This window comes from Electrophorus electricus, chromosome 8, assembly GCF_013358815.1.
Source record: "Electrophorus electricus isolate fEleEle1 chromosome 8, fEleEle1.pri, whole genome shotgun sequence".
NCBI lineage: Eukaryota > Metazoa > Chordata > Actinopteri > Gymnotiformes > Gymnotidae > Electrophorus > Electrophorus electricus.
In genome coordinates, this window is record NC_049542.1 from 9,541,639 (window position 1) to 9,563,141 (window position 21,503).

Below are 21,503 nucleotides of genomic sequence, written 5' to 3' on the forward strand. Positions count from 1 at the left end.
TAGTCAATAAATAGGGTTTTCACTTGTCAATATGATGAAAGTCTGTGAATATGGAGATATTGATGACATTTCAGTGCTCTAGATTAACCACTGCTGATGTCACCATTTGTGAACCACTACCTGAATCCTATCACATGTTGCATGTTCTTTTCTGACACAACATATTCAATTCATCAGGCAATTATTCAGCCTTTCATGAGCTGAGTAAGGGGTCTGGGGTAGGAGCTCAGTGAATGAAGCAAAGTATAAAGCAGACAGAAAATAAACATTTATTTTGCTTGTCCAGTGGGTAGGTATGCCTACCCAAGTGTCTTCCAGCATGAAGAAACTCCAGGCTACATCTTCTCATAATTGCAACCACTTATATCTTAATAGTGTGCTTCTTAATCATTAGCCTCAGTAAAGTAGACCAAATGTAAAAACATGCATAACTTACCTTGTTCTGCATCCCGTACTTATTATATGAATACAAGGTAGCTTCAGAACTATGGATTTAAAAATCAAAGGCTGCAGAGTAATCTATGGATACAACATAACATACAAGGTATACATAACATACAAGGATACAAGGTAACCATTTTTTGTGATACATAATACCTTTGTGCAAAATTGTCACATAATATAGACAGCTAAGGCTTACAGTTTCTTTACAGCTGGGCCATTTCCATTGTAGCATCACTGAAAGTAAAATCTTGTAAGTCTTCTAGTTCAAAATGGGGAAAAATATGTTGTTTTGTCAGAGATTCATTTTTGGCTCAGGAAGTAATTGAGGTATCTAATCAGTAAGAAAGTACTAGTATAAAACAATCCAGACATTAGAAGCTGCACTCTGTGAGAATGATACATCTCTGACAGTCACTTAATTAATTTTGAAGGGGTAAAGATGACATGAATCATGTCAAACAAAAGTCCAGAACTAACCAACTTGAAGCGCAATATCTAGAAATTATATTCACATTGTTTGGACTCTCACCTTCAGCAATCAGAAACCTCCAGATTTTGTCTTAAAAATGGAGTAAGTCACTACACTGGCGTTGTTCACAAGAACAATGAAATCCTTGACTGCACCATTTACACATAATGGGAATGCAAGAAATACAGACTCCTTGAAAAAGAGGCATTAAGCAATGTTAGCAGATATGTTTGTTTTTGATATATAGCTAGTTATCTAGGGACAAATTTAGGGAAACAATAATTTTGCGTAGGCTAAGAGTAGAAATTGTTTATGATATAAACAATTTTACTTTTTACTTTAGATCGTACTGCAAGTCATCAGGCTAAGCGTAAACGCACACCTCTAGACATTGGCGCTGGTCTTTTGCGGTTTTGTCTATTGCCTCCCTGTTGACATTACAAAGAACCAAGGTCGCACCAAGGGGGTTGCTATCAAGTGTTCAAATTCCATTGGCAGCCACTGTAACCATCTAGTTAGTTATGTTTCACCTTCTACTTTTCTAAAGTGAATAGCGTCGCGAAGGCTTATACAAAGAAGCCATCCGCGCTTTAAATTCGAATGCGACTGCATGTGCGATTTCACGGTACTTCGCTGCTCATCGCAATCGTAAGCAAAGAGAAACGGAGACTTGCATATTTTTGAAGAGCTTTGATGAAGACTCGTACTTTTCCTACATTTAAATGTACAAAATACAGTCTACTTGATTGAACTAGTTTACTTACATAATTAGATTAAACACGATTTATAATATATTTAAACAGTTTAATAAGCATTGTGCAAAATACCTTTTCTATATAAGGTTTCTCAGAAGTTTACTATAGAGCTTGACTGCAAGCTAAAACAGGGTTTATCACTAGTGCAATGTTGCAAATGTGCAGGTCAGGGGGTATTCCAGGGCTGAAAAATCCCATTGCCAATTGAGTGGTTGCCCTTGGCTATCACCAGATCAAATTTGACAAGACCAGCTTTTAATAAATCTATATTGAAGTCCTTGTATTTCTCATGATGTTTACATGTTCATTTAATTCAGAGAAAGTATGGTTACATATTTTTAGGAATTTTAACATAATGCAAAAACAGCAGAGTATGTTTGGTATGGTTACATATATTTCTGAATTTTAGCATAATGCAAAATTTTAGCATAATGCAAAAACACCATTTTTTCAAATTCATGTACTAATTTAAAATATGCTGATTTTGGAGACCTATTTCTTAGAAACCTCCCATAATGTGAAGACAATTGAACACTTTTTTTCAGTAGGTTTGGTAATGGGCCATTTACAAACTATAATCCAGGACATTACTGGACCACTTCCTCCCTTTGTGTTCTCTTCAGCTCCAAACGATGATCTCCTGCTGCTGTTTTATACCTCTCCCATCCATTCTGGCCTCTACATAACAGCTGACCAGGTGAAAGTGGAGCTGAAATGACTGAATGCAGGAAGGACATGTAGATATATTTATATATCATGTAGATATATTTAAATTTTATAGTATTTCTGAACAATTTTGTATTTTGTTTTATGTTGGCCACCTACCCATTGTGTATTCTATACTTGTCTTGCTTGTATGCATCAGGAACCCTCTAATTTCCCTTTGGGGATTAATAAACTGGTATCAGTGATCATGTTATCAATTCTGCTAGTTTCTTATATTTTCTACTAATTAATATATATGTCCATTTGATTAAATTCTTTCCTAAGTGCTTTTCTTTATATGTTTGTTCTATGGAAGTATTTTTGGCTCATATTAAAATTTTACTAATGTATTATTGTTTCCTAAAAAAAAATTTACTGTTTATTTGTAATTTCTTGACAGCATTTTGCATGCACATCGAAAAAATAGCAAAGAATATGACGTTTAAAACATTGTTGATGTTGTATAAACTAAACCATGAGATACAGGGGGGTGTGAGAGTATAAATAGTTTAATGTAGCTGATAAACCTTTTAATTTATTTTATTGTATAGAAAGAAATATATAAAATTCTACCTTTAGGCAAATTCATGTACTCATTTAAAATATGCTGATTTTGGAGACCTATTGGTCAGAACTTTCCCATAATGCCAAAACAATTCCACTACCACTTAAGAGTAGGATATCCTGGATTTCACCAGTATAAGATTGGACAAATTTTACAGTACCATTTTTTCTTAAGACCATGTTAAAATGTAATACTTTTATTCAAATTCATGTTCTCATTTCATATAGGCTGATTGTGGCTGCCTATTTCTCAGATGCAATAGATAGAACCACCTTTGGAACTACTTTTTCCAATTTCTGGGCACTTTAATGGTACCAGTGTCCCCTACATTCAGCCACTATGTCAGTTGCCCCACCAGGGAAAACAGGACATTGGACTTGCTATATGTCACTAGCAGTGAGGCATATATTTCTACTGCAGTTCCACCACTGAGAAAATCAGACTATAATCTGGTACACCGCAGGTTTCTGTACAAACCTCTTGTATTAAGGCAAGCCACAGTGATCAAATCAGTCAGGAATAATATAATATAATATAATATAATATAATATAATATAATATAATATAATATAATATAATATAATATAATATATGTGGTCTGCTGAGGCTAAAGGATTGCTTTGAAAAAACAACTGGGGAACTCTGTGCATCCCTTGCTGATTACACTGATTCTATGACTGCATAACAGACTACATAAACTTCTGTGTGGACAATGCAGTGCTATCTAAGGCTGTCTGTTGTTTTTCTAACAACAAGCCTTGCATCATTGGGACTTGAAGGCCCTATAAGAAGAGGGCAGTTAGGCTGGGGATAGGGATTATATAAACAAGAGTTTTCAGAGGGAATTGGAGGTAAGAATTAGAGAGTATCAGGACTAAAGCAGGAAAATGGTGAAGAATCTCCAGTGGGGAGAGATGAAAGAAGTATGGAATGGAATGATGAAGGTGTCAGGCTATAAACTGCCCTGCAATCAGTAGGCTCAAGGCAGCTGGGTGATGACAAATTAATTGGAACACTTTTTTTCAGTAGGTTTGGTAATGGGCCATTTACAAACTATAATCCAAGACATTGCTGGACCACTTCCTCCCTTTGTGTTCTCTTCAGCCCCAAACGATGATCTCCTGCTGCTGTTTCATACCTCTCCCATCCATTCTGGCCTCTACATAACAGCTGACCAGGTGAAAGTGGAGCTGAACATGTAACAAACATGTAACAAACACATAGTAACAATTTTCTTAAATGCTTTTCTTTATTTTTTTGTTACTTGGAAGTTTTTTGGCTAAACCATGAGATAAAGGGGGTGTAAGAGTATAAATAGTTTAATGTATCTGATAAAATGTTTAATTTATTTAATTGTATAGAAAGAAATATAAAGAATTCAATTAATGCTATTCATGAAAATCAGAATTTTACTACATACATAAATTGTATTTATTTAGAAATATAAGTAGTAATATAAATGCATCAAAAAGGCTTCCCTCTCCCTATCCTCTTCATGTAATGAAGAAAGGTCCAACTTCAGCCAGGAAAATGCCTGTTTTAGCACAGGAAGGCCTTTCTCCTTCAAACCATGTCCCCTGTTCACGATAAGGAATAAAGTGCGGGCGACAACAGTTTGTCTCTTCTTTGAACTTGTTCGATTATCATAAACAGAAGTAAACAGCGGTAGCTTGATTCATCACAATTTTGTCTATACTTCAAGATGACAGAACAACAAAAAAATATATATAAATAAACATATTACATAACATATACATATGTGTGTGTGTGTGTGTGTGTGTGTGTGTGTAATATATAAACCTGGGTTTTTGTCTTTTGTTACAGAGCCTACATTTGTAAAACAATTGGCATGGTAAGTAGCCTGTCGTCTTAATGCCATCTTGAGTGTTTTGATGTGAAGTGTACTTTTGTAGAGAAATTTTTAAAAAATTACAGCAGAAAACATTGAGGGAATCACTCTTTTATGAGCGTCAGACCCAAAAGGCCCCAAAAAGAATCTTCAAGACAAACATGGCTTCAGGTCAAAACTGTGTCAACAGTTGGCCATCCCCAATACACTGCATAACCGCAAAAGCTTGAAAAACGCACATTTCCAGATTTTAAAAGGTATTTAAACTTTTCTATACTTTTATTTACTATAATATAAAATTTATGTATAATTTGATTGCTCTATATTTTAGAATGACTTTAGAACAATACTTGGGGTTGTGTAGATATTGTATTTTACTTACAGAACAAGAAGAGTTTATAAATAGTGAATGCATGCGTTCTCAGTGATTGGAATTTGATTCTGTTTTAATTCGATTTCTAACTAAATATTTTTGACTATAGTGGCTAATCTTATTTAATTTTAAAAGTTTATTAATCAGTTATAATACACATCTACAGAAAGCAAATAGAAATAATCGAAGAAAAACACTGGATTTCCAAATGACATTTTGCCATTCACTGAAAGTGATTTGCAGAATCAGTTAAAATAGCTAGTCAAGTTAAAAAAAATACCCCTACACAAAAAAAAGAAAAGAAAACAGAAACTAAAATGGAATAGAACAAACCAAAACAGACAGCAATGATACAAAACCAGATGAGATACAAATAAATGTCATTTTTGCAATCCTTCAAAAATGTTGAATCCTATTTGAGAGGTACATTTTTATATTTCTTGTTCCTGGTGTATCTATTTTGCACATAATCTTTTACAGAGGAACTCTGTAAATGCATTACATACATAAAAATAATTTTACTAATAAAACTGCAGTAGCAGGAAATTTAAATACTCCCAATAACAGGGCAGAATGGTTTTATGTAGCACAATTGTTGTGTACTGTAATTCTATATCCAAGCAATAAGACATACAAGCAGATACTCCGCAACAAAGGATGTATATTTTATGGGACACTTTAAAGGTTATTTTGGAAATTCAGTTTTTACTGCTTTACTATTTATCATCATCATAGCACTTCCTCACTAAATTTAATAGATATTAATGTACCACAGTTGCTATTATTCAGAAAGAAACTTTGAAGGAAATATTATTCCCCTTTGAGAAAATAGAGGGCTAAAAAGCAATATTATTGGCTTTTGGATAATACATTTTATGTAGTTTCTAAATTCTCAAGATGTAGTTTCAAATAGGCTATTGTTTTTCTAAAAATGCAATACTACAAGCCAACAATTTGTAAACTCACTTGTAAATTGACATTTTTATTTTTTTTTTATTAAAAACAATGTGACATAAAAGCCAAACTTCTTTTTGGAATTTATTAACGTGAAACAAGCTGTACTGTAGTAAATTTTTTCTTACTGTTGCATTTATATTCAGTTTATGCTCACTTCAATCTTTAAAATAAACAAAATTTAAGACCAAGTAGTCATTACCTAATTTTTTTTTTCCTTGAATTTTTTAATGGAAATCTCAGGCTTTGGTGAGTTCATAATTATTTCCCAATATTTGTGCAGAGCAGCAATTATGGAACTGAGGAGGAGCATATTCAAGAACATGCTATCGGGCATGGTACCAACACCTCCCTGGACAAGGTCAGTGATGTGTGTAATGATTTGCTTAGATTTAAAGTTAAATGAAATAAATATGTATTTGAGTGAACTGTTCCTTTAAGCAACAATAGTTAAAAATCAAAGACAGAAATAGAATAAAACACACAGCAGATTACAATATTGCCTGCATCTATAAAACATGTTTTATGTAGATGTCAGAAGGAGAACCCAATATTGATGGCGATCAAAGCCAAGAACTGGGCCATATAAGTGATAGTTCTCCAGAGATGGTAGGTCTCAAATGTTTTCAGTTGTTTACACATTTTTCAGTTTGGTAATGTGTCAACTCTATATGAAACATTTTCTGGACATCTGTGGAGCTAGAGAGGCAAACACATGGACTAGATCCACTTCCTTTAGCAAGTGAAATCTTACAGGAATGGTTAAGTTAACAATTTGTTCAAGTTTGCAATTAATTGTTTGGGTTTTGTTGTTGTTGTTGTTGTTGTTGTTGTTGTTGCCTTATTATAACTTGAATACATTTTGGTTTATTCATGTTTAGAGTAAAGGACATGACCATCTGTCTTCTAAAAGCAGAAATTGTTCTGAGCACGTAAATTAAAATTAATTAATCTACAAAAATTATTACCTGAGTGTAAATTATTAAATAATGCTCTCTCAAACAACATGAAGATTAATTATCTTTACAATGTCAATGATAATACTACACTTTAATAACTACCAAGGAAATACCTATTTTGGAAATACTAATGATACACACAATTAATTTTCAGAAAAAAATTAGGTGTACTGATAATGTAAATCATTATGTTTCTTTCAGATTTCATAGAACAAATGACACTTATCAATCACTTTGATCAGCAGTTAAAAATCCAGACACAGACTGGAATTATTATGTTCACAAGGTACCAGCATTTGCATTCTTGTATATACCCCAAGAAAAGTGGAATGCTTTAAAGAAACAACAATACAAAAGGAGCTTTATTGGCTTGGAATGGACCAACCTTATTGCTGAAGGCATCTGTTTAGATTACCCACATTGTAGTCAATGTTTCTGTCACAATGTCAGAAAGTCTTGTTCACAAAGGAAGGCACGACTACATTTACATTTATGGAATTTAGCAGACGCTCTTATCCAGGGCGACTTACAAAAGTGCTTTGTCATTTACTCATAGAATATATCCAAGTACAGTATAGTAGGTTAGAATTAAACATACCAATGAACTAGAATACTATTGAATACAGGGATGAATGCTGATACCTAGAAGTGCAAAATACATAAGGTCTATCATAAACAATGATAAATGCTATAAACAATAAGTGCTAGAGTTTAAAACATTGTTGATGTTGTATAAACTAAACCATGAGATACAGGGGGGTGTGAGAATATAAATAATTTAATGTAGCTGATAAACCTTTTAATTTATTTTATTGTATAGAAAGAAATATAAAATAAAATATAAAGTTATACCTTTACGCAAATTCATGTACTCATTTAAAATATGCTGATTTTGGAGACCTATTGCTCAGAACTTTCCCACAATGCCAAAACAATTCCACTACCACTTAAGAGTAGGATATCCTGGATTTCACCAGTATAAGATTGGACAAATTTCACAGTACCATTTTTTCTTAAGACCATGTTAAAATGTAATACTTTTATTCAAATTCATGTTCTCATTTCATATAGGCTGATTGTGGCTGCCTATTTCTCAGATGCAATAGATAGAACCACCTTTAGAACTACTTTTCCCAATTTCTGGGCACTTTAATGGTACCAGTGTCCCCTACATTCAGCCACTATGTCAGTTGCCCCACCAGGGAAAACAGGACATTGGACTTGCTATATGTCACTAGCAGTGAGGCATATATTTCTACTGCAGTTCCACCACTGAGAAAATCAGACTATAATCTGGTACACCGCAAGTTTCTGTACAAACCTCTTGTATTAAGGCAAGCCACAGTGATCAAATCAGTCAGGAATAATATAATATAATATAATATAATATAATATAATATAATATGTGTCAAAGGCTGCTGAAATGTCTTGAAGAATCAAAACAGATGACTCTTTGGCAGGTTTAGCGGCATGAAGTTTTTCAGTCACCGCTATTAGGGCCGTTTCTGTAGAATGTGCCAGTTTGTAGCCAGACTGATTGGGATCATGCAGCTGGTTCTGGGTGAGAAAAAGTGACAACTGATTATAAACTGCTCGTTCAAGGGCTTTTGAGAGGAAAGAGAGAAGTGATACTGGTCTGTAGTTGGTAACGCTGGAGCTGTCAAGTGTGGCCTTCTTGAGGATTGGTACCACCCCAGCGGTTTTGAATGCAGTAGGCACGTATCTAGAAGATAAGGAGTTGTGAGAAGGCTACTTTACATTCAGTGAGTGTTCAGTAACTTGCAAAGTAGTTATTCCAAGTGAATCAAATTTGAAGGCTACAGGGGAGTTTTATGGTAGACACTACAGAAAAGAACTGAGGCAATGGTACATTCGAGCAGATGAGAGGACTCGGATAAGCAAAAATGTAAATACCGAGCTGCCGAGGGCCTTGTACTTGGAAAATCTTTAAAAACTGAGCAGTAAACGCCATTGATTCTGGAAATCGTGATGAGTGTCTAAGACCCTCTGTTCTCAAAACAGTGTCATGGAGCTTCAGGAGAAAAGCAAGATTTCACCCAGATAAAGTTGTCAGCCTCAGCATTATGGCAGAAAATAAATCAAATCCTCCCATAGATGTACTGCAGAAAAGAGCCTGGAAATCTTTCACAGTCAATGCCAAGAGGACATTGTGTACCTTGATGCCACTGGCAGCATAATGAAGCAAGGAAAATCAACAATGGCACCTTTTTATGTGTATGAGCTTGTTGTGTGGAACCCCAAAAAAGGATCTCCTCCTTTTTCCATGGGGAAGGTAAGACCTTTCTTACTTGTGACCACACTACAGCATCTGACCAGTATTTTCAGGCTTCATTTAAAACACATCACGAAAAACTTTATGGAAAATCCATACATCTCAAAATGATTGCATGCGATGGAGCAGTGGTACTTCTACAAGCACAGCCATTTTTCAGTTGCAATTTAGACATCATTTTGTGCATGTACTATAGAATCATCACAGGAAAAGCCACCATGGAGGGTCTGCTTAGTTACCATATTACATTGCTGCCTAAGTCACCTGATGAAAAATGCCAAATCACTCTGCAAGAAACAGTATATATTAATACGTATGTATGTAATGCAAAGTTAACTGATGAAAATACCTTTCCATTAGTTTAACATCCTAAACTTTTTTGACAGCATTCCTAAACATCACTTTGGCATGCATGTGATTGGTCTGTTGACATCAGCAAACACCATGGCAGAACTCAAGGAGATGATGCCAAGTGCCATCTATTGTCATATGTGGTGGAATCCCAAATTAGTTCTGAGGAACTAGCTCAGGTAAAATTTCAAATCAAGTTCCAAATGCTGAAAGCTTTTGATTAAGCTTGTATATGTATAAGAATAAGAATGACATAATATGTATAAGAATTGACATGAACTTAAAGATACCTCAAATGTGTAGTTTCATGCAAATAACACATAATATTCTTTTCCTGTGACTTACATATTAGGTTGACATTAGAGTTTCACCATTTGTGAAACATCTAGAGGACGTTATCCAGAAGGCACCACTTGACCTGACAGGAGAAGACAATGCTTACCTCTATTTCATTAGAGCCCTGGAGGGCAATATGCTCCCTCATGTTGCTCTTATGTTTGGTTTGTAATGAATCTATTATGTTATATTCTAAATATTTGTAATTTCTTAGTTTATTCAGTGTATTAACCTATAATATTTCAATACTTATTGCATCCTAGGGTTTATTATGCTGTAATTAATTGGACAAGTTAGTTATGAACTAGTTATTATTATATATAAGTAAAGCATAAAATGTTTGAAAAAAATACATATATAAATACATATATACATACATATATACACACATACACATACAAACACACACATTATACATATATTGTATCCCTGTATCTCCTCAGCTCGGACAGAGCAGTCACAAAAACATTTCACTGCGAGTTATACCATGTATGACTATGTATGTGACAAATAAAACTTTGAAAATGAAACACCCATGTCCATGGCCATCTTCATCTAAAGTAAGTGCTTGTAATGGATAGCCTACTGGCTAAGTTACCATGTTTTAATGATGGTGGGCCCATGTGCAAAACAGTTAGATTTAAGAACAGGTAAAACCAGAGAAGTAAAAAAAAAAAAAAAAGGGACTTGAACCCTGGCCACTTTGCTGTGAGGCAAACGCCGCTGCTAGACTGTGGTCGAGAGTAAAACGAGAGTAAAAACTAAATACCACGCTGAGTGTGGAAAAAGGGAGAACAAAGTATGCCACAGGAAGAATGGCAGCCTCGATGCACTGGGGAAAACCAAAATAAAATTTCCCAAACAAAACCAGAAAACAGGGAGGAACTTTAATGGCTAAGGGGAGCCTTGGGAGAGAGAGACGAACTGGAAAGGGAAAACTGGAGAAGGGAGGGGACATGTAAAAACACAGACACCCTCGCAGAGCAGAAGAGAGGTGTACCACAAGGGATCACAGACCTCAATACCCAAAATTTACCGGCTAGAAGCTTTAGCAAAGACCCAGCGCTGAGTGACTGGGTCACTTGGCTTATATAGATCTAGCCCAGCTGTTGGTCATCAAGCCTGATTAGTAGTGTGCCTGACTCGAGGCCTCTGGTGGCCAGAGGGAGCCTCAGCTGGGTGCCAACCCTTACCCTTACAGTTTATTTTTTTTTTTTTCATGAATCAAGTGTGAAAAGTTCATGTTTCATTTATCTTATAAAATTCTATTTTTTAGAGAAAAATGACAAAGTCAAAAGAAATGGTTTTAGTGGCAGATATTCCCATACCAAAAGACAATGCTAAGGTATTTATTCATTCTAGCTTGTGGCAATCAACATAAAATATTTATTGTATTTGGAATAAATATGCATCATGCTTTATCATGTGATTCATACCAAAATCACTTTCTAACAGATTACATCAGCTGTCACCAAGACACATGCACAGGACAAAAACACTTCCATGGTTTCAAGAGGTATGAACAGTTAAATTGATTCAATACTAGTTATGCTATACAAATCTGAATTATTTGCAATTGAATCTGATGTCCTTGGTGATTATCATTATAAGGAAGAATTTTAGTGATATTTGTGCATGAAGAATGGAATAGTAAACAAATAGACTAAATGTTAATACAGATTTAATACAATAAATCATAAAAAGCTAAACCTAGAATTTAATATATTTGTTATAACATGCTATTTTGGAATATATAAAACCAAACAGAATTTTAGCTTTGTTTATATTTCAACTAATATTTCAGAAAACCACATCAAAAGATCCAGCTCAGTCTAATGAAAAGAACACAAAAGAAGAGAGAAGAATACACAAAAAAGAGGGGAAAACAGAGGTCATCTATTGCTGGACCATTGTGGCAGTGTTTCAGTCCAGTAGAAAAATTCCCTACACAAAATCTTGAGAGTGAACCATCAGTCCGAACATTGAGCAGCATAGTGCATAGTGATTAAGTGATAAAATTAACCTGGCTTGCTTTTACCTTGACAGAGACAACAAGCATATAGACAGATTTCAGTCTTTTCTACTTTATAGAGAACTTCGATCAGGAGGGATTGTGAGAACTCCCCAGGGACATTTTGTCCAGTTACTGAACACTGGGGGTAATCACTGGGTTACAGCAATAATTGCTATCTGTGGACAGATTTTCAAATATGACTTCAAGGGGATGTAGCTCAGTGGTAGAGCGCATGCTTTGCATGTATGAGGCCCCGGGTTCAATCCCCGGCATCTCCACACATTATTTTCATTTTTAAAAACGTTTTTTCAAAGATAAATACACAACTTTGCACAAAAATACAGTTTCGAACATGTAAGGAAGATATTAAATATTTTCAATAAACGCACAGAATGTAAAATGTTAGTGTATTTGTTTTACATTAGGCTCTTCTGCCTTAACGACGGTAACTAGGGACAGAGCTAGCTATGTTTACCAAAATGTCTGCCCCCTGAAATAACCGTTTTACTAAACACGGCGGAAATCTTTATAACTACCCCGAATAATCTGTCAACATAAACAATTTTTATTGTTGTAAACATAAAACATGCCGCTCAAGCATCTGAAGACTCTTCTTTCTCCACAGGTAAATTAGTGTTATTGTAAAATTGCGAAGTTCAGACGCTAACGTTATCTAGCCAGCTAGCTAACGCTAAATTAGCTGGCGTTCTGACATAACAGGAGTACTTAATGAAATGAATTGCGCAGCAGCTCGATAAATTAGATATCTTAGCTAATGTTTGCTACCTAATGAAGTTACAACTATTGTGAAAATTGCACTACTGTTCATGAATAACTTGAATGGTAACATTGGTTAACTTCCTAGCGTGTCTTGCTAGCTTGTCACAGTTCCATTCGGCAAGTTAACACATCCAGTTAGCTTGTCTGCCTAGCTAGCTAATGCTAGCTAATAATCCGCTAACGGTAGCTCGTTAACTAGCTAGCTATTCTCAAAGAACTTCACAAAATTTCTTGCAGGACGGGGCTGCGAAAGTTACTTGCATGACATGGGCTCCAAACAACGCAAAATTTGCCGTGTGCACAGTTGACCGGGTAGTTCTGCTTTACGATGAACAAGGCGAGAGAAGGGATAAGTTTTCAACGAAGCCTGCGGACTCTAAAGTAAGTTGGCCTAAAATAGTAAACCATTCTTTTTAATGAATTTGTTGAGTACTTCTTCGCTTTGTTCGGAATAAACTTCTACGTATGTCAGTTTCTATCATAGGTTTCTTGAAAAGACTGACACTGAATTAATACATGAATTAAATAAAGGAATACATATAACAAGACATACTCTTATTAGAGTTATATATATTTTTGCAGTACGGGAAGAAAAGCTACGTGGTCAAGTCTATGGTATTTTCTCCAGATTCCACTAAAATTGGCATTGCTCAAACTGACAATATAATATTTGTTTACAAAATTGGACAGGAATGGTAAGTATTTTTTGGTTACTTGCAATATTTTAAAATTATGGCCTTACCTCCCATATTTAGATAAATAATTTTGCAGATAACATGAAGTTACAATATTAATAAAAGAGATAAGTTAAACAACAACTAATTACATCTATTTATTGTGTATCTGGTATGTAATGTACACTCACAAAGACAAATGTCATACTTATTCTGATTCCCCACATATAAATATCTAATCTGAGGTTTTCTCTATGACAGGGGAGACAAAAAAGTTATTTGCAACAAATTTGTGCAGACAGTAAGTTAATGTGATTAATTATGATGAGTAAGATATTGATTATATATTGCAGACAGTATACATTAGGTAATAGTGTGAAATAACAGATTATTTATTTTAATTTGTAGAGTGCTGTAACATGTTTGCTATGGCCAGCAGAACATTCTATAGTTTTTGGACTAACAGAGGGAAAAGTAAGTAATATAGTTTAAATTCCAGTTTTAATTTATTTGGAATCCATAGTCAATTGTTTGCATCATTGTGTTTATGTCAATATGCAGATTCGAGTAGCCAACACCAAAACCAACAAATCATCTACAATATATGGAACTGAGTCATATGTCATATCACTAACCTCCAAGTACGTATATATTTATTCATTATTTGTGTATAATTTTGCCATTTTGAAAGTTATTAGTTTTTCTGTTAAATTCACATACCTTCTCTTTTTCCTGAACTGCTTTTTGTGTTTTTTTTGTTAGTGTCTCTGGGAAAGGAATTCTTTCAGGACATGCAGATGGAACTGTTGTGCGGTATTTTTTTGATGATGAAGGCTCAGGAGAATCTCAGGTATAACCCTTGTATTACAATATAAAGAACAAATCATCTTTATGGAAAGTGTGCTTGTAATTATGGAAATGTACATAAATGTATAATTACTGAGATTACTGTACACATAAAATGATTATTATAAATGCCTGTTACGTAAAACGTTACGATTTGAATTCATGATAATGCCGTATGTCCATTGCTATTACCTCAACAAGGACAGTAATATTTACTGTATCTTTTTTTGCTTGTTGAAGGGCAAATTGCTAATACACCCCTGCCCACCATATGCACTGGCCTGGGGAGCAAACAGCATTATTGTGGCTGGATGTGATAAGAAGGTTGTGGCCTATGATAGAGAGGGCCATGTACTGCAGACGTTCGATTACAGCCGGGATCGCTTGGAGAAGGAATTCACTGTTGCAGCAACCAGCCCTAGTGGCCAGTCAGTAGTCTTGGGAAGTTTTGATAGGTCAGTATGCTGCTTCAAAACAAGATGATGAGAAGAGAGTAGCTTTTGCTTTGTTTATATGTTACGAAAGGACTTGAAATTCTAGCAGTGTAGTCATGAAATTTATAACAGTAGGTATTGCCAATAAAATGACAATGATGACAACAACAACAAAAACTATGTATTTTGAATTTTCAGTTTAACAGCAGCTTTTATGTGAATGTTTTTAGTGTAGGCCCAACACACTGAATTATTATTGCACTTTGCATGCCTTGTTTGAGTGTGGGGCCTTTTAGAATTCTGTTGGCTCCTGGCCTGTATAGTATAGATTTAGTATTGATGTGATACATTAGCTTGTTATTATTGATCATAGATTTCACATGCATGACTATACTGTTACAGGGTCATCTCCATGACATCAAAAAAATTTCAAGTGCATCAGTGCCTTTATATGACTTTATATGACTATAGGCTTATGCTTGGACTCAAATTCACAGCATATTTTTACCTCTTTTTTAAGCAATTTTTTAATGATACCTAAATGTCTTTTTGCCATTTATATTATTGTCCTTTAGATTGAGGGTTTTCAACTGGTGCCCTCGAAGGAGTGCCTGGGATGAGGCTTCTCCCAAAGAAATTCCTAACCTGTACACCATCACAGCTCTGGCCTGGAAAAAAGACGGCTCACGGCTCTGCGCCGTAAGATTTGGATTGATAACAGACCAGTCATTCTGAAATTACAACCCAAGACAGATCTGTCGAAATAGCTGTAGCTTCACGAGTGAACGACAAGTTTGTGTTGTCCACAGAAATAAATCTCTTCAAATGCAAATGAAAATGTCACGTGCATTTTCATGGTCTGATTTGTGACCATCAGGGCACGCTGTGTGGGGGAGTGGAGCAGTTCGATTGTTGCCTTCGCAGGAGCATTTACAAGAATAAATTTGAGATGACTTATGTGGGCCTGAGCCAGGTAAGGATTATAATAGATTCAGCCAAAGCAGTACATTCATAATATTTCAATATTTCAGTAGGAGTGCTGATCTAGGACTGTCTCTCTCTCAGTCTTTGTGTTTTTATTCTCACTGCATTTAAGAAAGTGGAATTATTTGCAACTCTCTTGATATATTGGTAATGATATATTGCATTAAAAGATGTCTTGATAATGTAGAATGTATATATTCACCATAGGGGATTGTTTGCAAAATTACAATGGAATCTGTTGTCTGAATTCACACCATACTTACTGTTTAGTCTTTTTTTAGTGTTAGCCATCTTGTAGTATTATCCAAATTCTCAGTGGACAATTCAGATTAATTTTATATTTCACTATATTGTTACCCATAATGCACTGTCAATGTAGTGAACAGTCAATGCACACTACTTACAGGAAAAGGTAACCCAATGCATACCAGTTTGCTACTGCAGATGTTAGTGCTGTAGGTACTCGAATTTCCAGTATAACACATGTTGACGGGCTTTGTACCACTATTTCAGGTGAGCCCAAAAGTAATGGTCACATAATGGTAATATAATGCAAACCAGAATAAACCAAGCTCATGTTCAAGAAATAAGCATTACAATATTTCACTCAATAGTTTCAATTTATAAATTAGGAACGTGAACATAGCATGGTTAAAGCGTCACACATTTGAAGTTGTACAACATAGTTAGTGTTTTGTGACTGTACCGCTAGTCTACTTATTGTTGATGTTCCAGATAGTTTTCACAGGAATGTGGGGAATCCAGTATAGTGCCATTGCTGCACAGTGATTTATTAGAGTTAGCTATGTTGCTACTGCTTTACTCATCTACTCTTTACTCATCTACCTCACTTACTATGACCCAGGTGATTGTGAAGAACCTCTCGACAGGCACCCGAGTGGTGCTGAAGTCGCATTATGGCTATGAGATTGAGGAGGTGAAGATCCTGGGGAAGGAGCGCTACCTAGTAGCACACACCTCCGACACTTTGCTGCTGGGGGACCTGGCCTCCAATAAACTCAGCGAGGTAAGAGAATATCACTTTCATGAAGAAATGACAGCACAGTGAAGATAGGCTTAGAATGGCCTGTTAGTATGAGAAATGCCAACATTCTTACTTCTTTGCCAACCGCATTAACAACAAGTAAAGACAAGTAAACAAGTAAAGTTGTTACATTTTATTTTTGGACAATGCATTCCTTTAAAGTTACAGTGTGGGTAAGTTTCTTGATGCTGGTTTTGATGCTGTGTTTATGAAATGCATGCAAATAGAACAAAGCCCTTTTTTCTGTGGAGACACAGAAAGACACAAGTAAAGTCTTAGCTGGAGGATTGTGTGAGAGGGAGAACTTTATGCAAATTTGAGGCTAATCTCTCCTGATTGTGGGGAATAGGATTGGTGAATGTGGTGTTGCAAGCATTCTCAACATGTCATGCCCATGGTCAAGGGTAACATTCAATAGAATAATATATTGATTGGACATGTTAATTTTTTTTAAAGCACAAACAATGGCTACAATACTGAGCCTGTTTTCATCAGTGTTTCACTGGGGCACAGAACTAACCTGCAATCTACATACATAAGTCTGCTTAGATCACTAAACTTACTTTTGTTTTAAAGACATACTAAAGGGAACGATTACAGGCGAGTGATTACAATGAAGTGATTCACCTCATTGTATTGAGAATGCAGCGTGAGAGACACCCTGGAAAAGTAACTGACCTGACACAACAAATTTTATGTATCATAAGTCAAATCCCTCTATGCTCTACACTACACCTCCAAGCTATAATAACAGGCCTTTATCTTCCTGTGAATAACTGAATTATCTTTTAAAATATCTTCTTACAAGTTGTCATGCTTTTCCTCTTCAAGGTGAGATTTCCAGCCTGCATTAGCAAATGTCCCTATTCAGCGTTCCAAGGACTTACAAAAAACTCAAATTAAAGGGCCCGTCATGGTCATTAGGGAGATGATAATTCCTGTTTAATTGAGTTTTCGTGCAGCCTTCGCAGAAGCTGGAGGGCTGTTCAGAATGACAGACAGGGACAGTGGTGCAGTGGCCTGGCTGAGGGCTTTCACTTTTCTCTTTCTTTCTGTGCAATGTAGCGTAAAGTGAAACTATAAAACATTGCCTGCAGGTGGCGTGGCAGGGCTCTGGAGGCAATGAGAAGTTCTTCTTTGAAAATGAAGCAGTATGTATTGAATTTCTCTTATACCAACATGAGTAACTTAATGTGTGATTTGGATCTGTGTGCTTTCTTTCATCTTATTTTATTTGACATTGTGCTTGTTTGAGAATCTTTGATCTAGAGATATTAAAATACAGTACATTCAAGTAAGTGACAACTGAAATATGCAGAAGATAATTTGATAGTGTTTTTGTTGGGTTTTGTTTCTGTTGCACTTTGGAAATGCACATGCTCTGTTTTTGTGGCAGGTGTGTATGGTTTTCAATGCGGGAGAGCTAACACTGGTAGAGTATGGCAACAATGAGATTCTGGGATCTGTTCGTACTGAATTTATGAACCCACACCTTACCAGGTATGCTCAGATTATATAGCATTTACATACAGCACTTCACTATCATAAGGCAGGAGGCAAAATGACCATAGTTCTAACATAGGCACAAATAGTACAGCTACATTTCTAGTAGATTGTTTGGCTTTGTGTCAGTTTTTATTTGTTTTTTTTTAATATGTCAGTGTTAATAAATTTAGTTTATTGTCCCAGTCCTATACGTTCCTTCCCATCATTTAGTATTATGAGCATGTGCAATATTCACAGTCACCACAAGGTGACAGGTTTGAGCTGAAATTTACACAGGGTAGAACAGTAAGCTGTGTCATCCTGTTATGTAAACCACAACTGCTTAGCATACAGCTGCCTTGTCAGCCATTGCAGCAAAAATGTAGTCATCACATATTCATGTATACAGCCAGGCAGAAGCACTGTGAGGATTACTCCCCTCACTCTATCTAGTGTTTACATGAGTGTGTGTGTTTGTGTGTGTGTGTGTGTGTGTGTGTGTATTTCTGTATGCTCAGTGTGCGTCTGAATGACAGGAGGCAGAAGGGAGTGGAGGAGAACAAGAAGTTAGCATACCTAATCGACATCAAAACCATCGCCATTTGTGAGTCCCAACATGGCTGAAATGGCAGTCTAGACGCAGTCATCATTGATACAGTGAAAATTCCTCTGCTGGATTAACGTTTACAGGACTGTATTAACACATACAGTGCTGAATTAACTCTTACAGTGTTCATTTTTGTCCATCTGGACTTGCTGTGAATGTAGCCTTATGTGGCATAGATTTACCACATTGTGTAGAGCAGATTAACAAAATTTCATAGGCTGATGACTCCATCTATTCAGATGGAGGGTCTGATCAGCACATGCAAAACTGTTATCACTGGTTGTGGTCCAAGGTCTGGGAGGCAGTGATGAGTTGACATATATGATCCAGTAACTAAAAATCTTGTAAGATTGTGAAAGATTGTAACATTTAAACAATTTTGGAAATGCTTTGAACACATAAATGAGTAGATACTATAACATTGCTTGCAAGCAAAGCAAATGTCCAGTGCTTCTTTCCAGCTTCTTGCAAACATGGACACAGCTATCCCTGCTCTACCTCACATCATGTTCAGTTGTGTAATTTGCGGACCCCCTTCTTCAAACACTGCTCGGCACTTCCCAGACTTGTCAGAGGCTAGGATCAGAGTGCGGAAACTGCCGGAGAGGAGCTGGCGTGTCGGAAAATGGCCATATGCAGCCTAGGCTGCTGGCGTTGGGCACAGCGGCGACCCTGTGGTGCCCTCATCAGGGCCCTCTTCTTTACTCTCCATTTTGTGCCATCTGCCACAGCTCCATCCACTTCCTGTGCTAACAAAGTCCAGGCTCACTCCTCTGCCTTCCCCTCTCTCTCTGTCTCTCTCTCTCTCTCTCTCTCTCTCTCATACGCTCTCCCTCTCTTAACCTTCTTCCATTTTCAGGTGTCAAAAATGGGGAATGTTACTTTCATCTAATTTATTTGCCTCTGACTGAGCAGAGTGCCCTCCCCCAGACCCTGCTCTTGCGCGTTTAAAGCATGTTTGAAAAGTGCAAATTGGAAAGTGGTTTCGTTCACCTCCAGCTAAAAAAACAAACACATATTCTTGGAAGTTATTTTCTTATAAGGGAGAGAAAGGCAGAAATGCAACAGAACAGGTAATATTTGCTTTCGTTTGCACGCGGATGTTCGGAGGTTGCCTTAGCAGAACTGGCTTAATTTTTGCAGCCTGTTGTCATACGTGTGTGTGTGAGATAGTGTGAGTGAGTGTGCACGCAGATTGTTCTGTCCTTGTGAGTTAATGCAGCCATTTACAGTGCTTGCTGTCAGTCTTTTTGTTTTGTATTTCCTTTCGGTCTGAATATGTAACGTTCTCTCATTACTGAAATACTGACTATAACTGATTCAGGCCTCCCTGTTCTTCTGATGTCAGCTCTAATGCTGTAATGTTAAATATCTAGTGTCAGAATTAAGTGGCCTGCAGGTAGACTTATATAGCATGTTTCAGAACATCAGTGATACAAAGCTGATGAATCCATAATGAATTCCTCTTGCTTCCTTGCTTAGTGGACTTGGCGGGTGGTTATAACCTGGGAACTGTTAGTCACGACTTGAAGATTGACTGGCTGGAGTTGAATGAGACAGGCCGCAAGCTGCTCTTCAGAGACAAGAAGCTTAAGGTACCTGTCGCAGTTCTTGGGTTGACTTTATTGTCAAAGATTAAAAATTAAATAATAATAATAATTATCAGTCATTTATATAGCACCTTTCTCAAACACAAGGACAGAAATCAGCTTTTTTTACAAATCACTCACACACCGGAATGACCAAACGAGTGAATAAACTGAACTGAACTTGACTTATTTAGGTTATACTGTATTCCTTTTAATGTTCTGATCTTGCCTTTCCGATGCTGTTTCTTTAGTCTTGCTTGCACACATCTCTCTCTCTCCCCCCCCCCCCCCCCCCCCCCCCCCGTCCAGCTGAACCTGTTTGACATTGAGAGTGGTGTGAAGACCACCGTCCTGAGCTTCTGCTCCTACGTCCAGTGGGTACCTGGCAGTGATGTGGTGGTGGCTCAGAACCGTGGTAACCTCTGTGTTTGGTACAACATTGACAGCCCTGAGAGAGTCACTATGTTCCCACTGAAAGTGAGCTGAAATCTCTTACTAAAAACCTCACTGGTCTGCCCAGCCTAACCCCACCCCTCATACTGTATTTATATGCAGTTGGATTAAGGCAGATCTCAATCCTGTCTTTTTACAGGGGGATATTGTTGATCTGGAAAGGGCCAATGGCAAAACAGAGGTGATTGTGACAGAAGGAGTGAATACAGTCTCCTATACACTAGATGAAGGATTGATTGAGTTTGGAACAGCCATTGATGATGGAGATTATTACAGGTACCCAAATGGTTCAAGGGTGTGATACAGTACATGTGATACATGTGATAAAGGAATTGTTTGGTAATGAAGCCTAATGGGGTGTATGACACTGTATGATAATCTGTTGTTGTTGTTCATTCATAAGTCAGTGCACAGAGCCATTTACCTTTCATAAAGAAAGTACAGAAAATACCATAGAATGCATGTGCCAACAAGAACTCATGATACAGGGTTTCCTTTCTCAAAACAGCTGTAGCACAAAAACCAGTGCTGTGTGTTGG

The 21,503-nt window shown here is 36.5% G+C and overlaps 1 protein-coding gene, 1 long non-coding RNA gene and 1 other non-coding gene across 4 annotated transcripts in view; all 3 read left to right on the forward strand.

Moving 5' to 3' along the window:
• Window positions 1–6,311: 6,311 nt before the first annotated feature.
• Window positions 6,312–10,504, forward strand: LOC113572088. The gene is made up of 5 exons (XR_004776409.1): window positions 6,312–6,475; window positions 6,646–6,723; window positions 9,096–9,366; window positions 9,753–9,896; window positions 10,070–10,504. It is a non-coding gene; the product is annotated as an uncharacterized LOC113572088 (long non-coding RNA).
• A 1,769-nt stretch (window positions 10,505–12,273) lies between these two features.
• Window positions 12,274–12,345, forward strand: trnaa-ugc. Its single transcript has one exon. It is a non-coding gene; the product is annotated as a tRNA-Ala (tRNA).
• Window positions 12,346–12,542: 197 nt separating this feature from the next.
• Window positions 12,543–21,503, forward strand: part of ift172 (intraflagellar transport 172) — a 29,924-nt gene continuing 20,963 nt past the window's right edge. The window contains exons 1-17 of one of the 2 annotated variants that reach the window (XM_027001097.2): window positions 12,543–12,692; window positions 13,085–13,228; window positions 13,430–13,542; window positions 13,783–13,822; window positions 13,930–13,995; window positions 14,083–14,162; window positions 14,284–14,371; window positions 14,608–14,822; window positions 15,377–15,500; window positions 15,679–15,774; window positions 16,651–16,812; window positions 17,928–17,981; window positions 18,227–18,330; window positions 18,834–18,919; window positions 20,405–20,517; window positions 20,821–20,988; window positions 21,104–21,240. In XM_027001097.2, the coding sequence (XP_026856898.2) occupies window positions 12,654–12,692; window positions 13,085–13,228; window positions 13,430–13,542; window positions 13,783–13,822; window positions 13,930–13,995; window positions 14,083–14,162; window positions 14,284–14,371; window positions 14,608–14,822; window positions 15,377–15,500; window positions 15,679–15,774; window positions 16,651–16,812; window positions 17,928–17,981; window positions 18,227–18,330; window positions 18,834–18,919; window positions 20,405–20,517; window positions 20,821–20,988; window positions 21,104–21,240 (1,829 nt within the window). In that variant the 5' untranslated portion in view covers window positions 12,543–12,653. Of the gene's footprint in view, window positions 12,693–13,084; window positions 13,229–13,429; window positions 13,543–13,782; window positions 13,823–13,929; window positions 13,996–14,082; window positions 14,163–14,283; window positions 14,372–14,607; window positions 14,823–14,865; window positions 14,933–15,376; window positions 15,501–15,678; window positions 15,775–16,650; window positions 16,813–17,927; window positions 17,982–18,226; window positions 18,331–18,833; window positions 18,920–20,404; window positions 20,518–20,820; window positions 20,989–21,103; window positions 21,241–21,503 lie in introns of those variants that run through there. The other variant, XM_027001106.2, reaches the window with a different exon arrangement.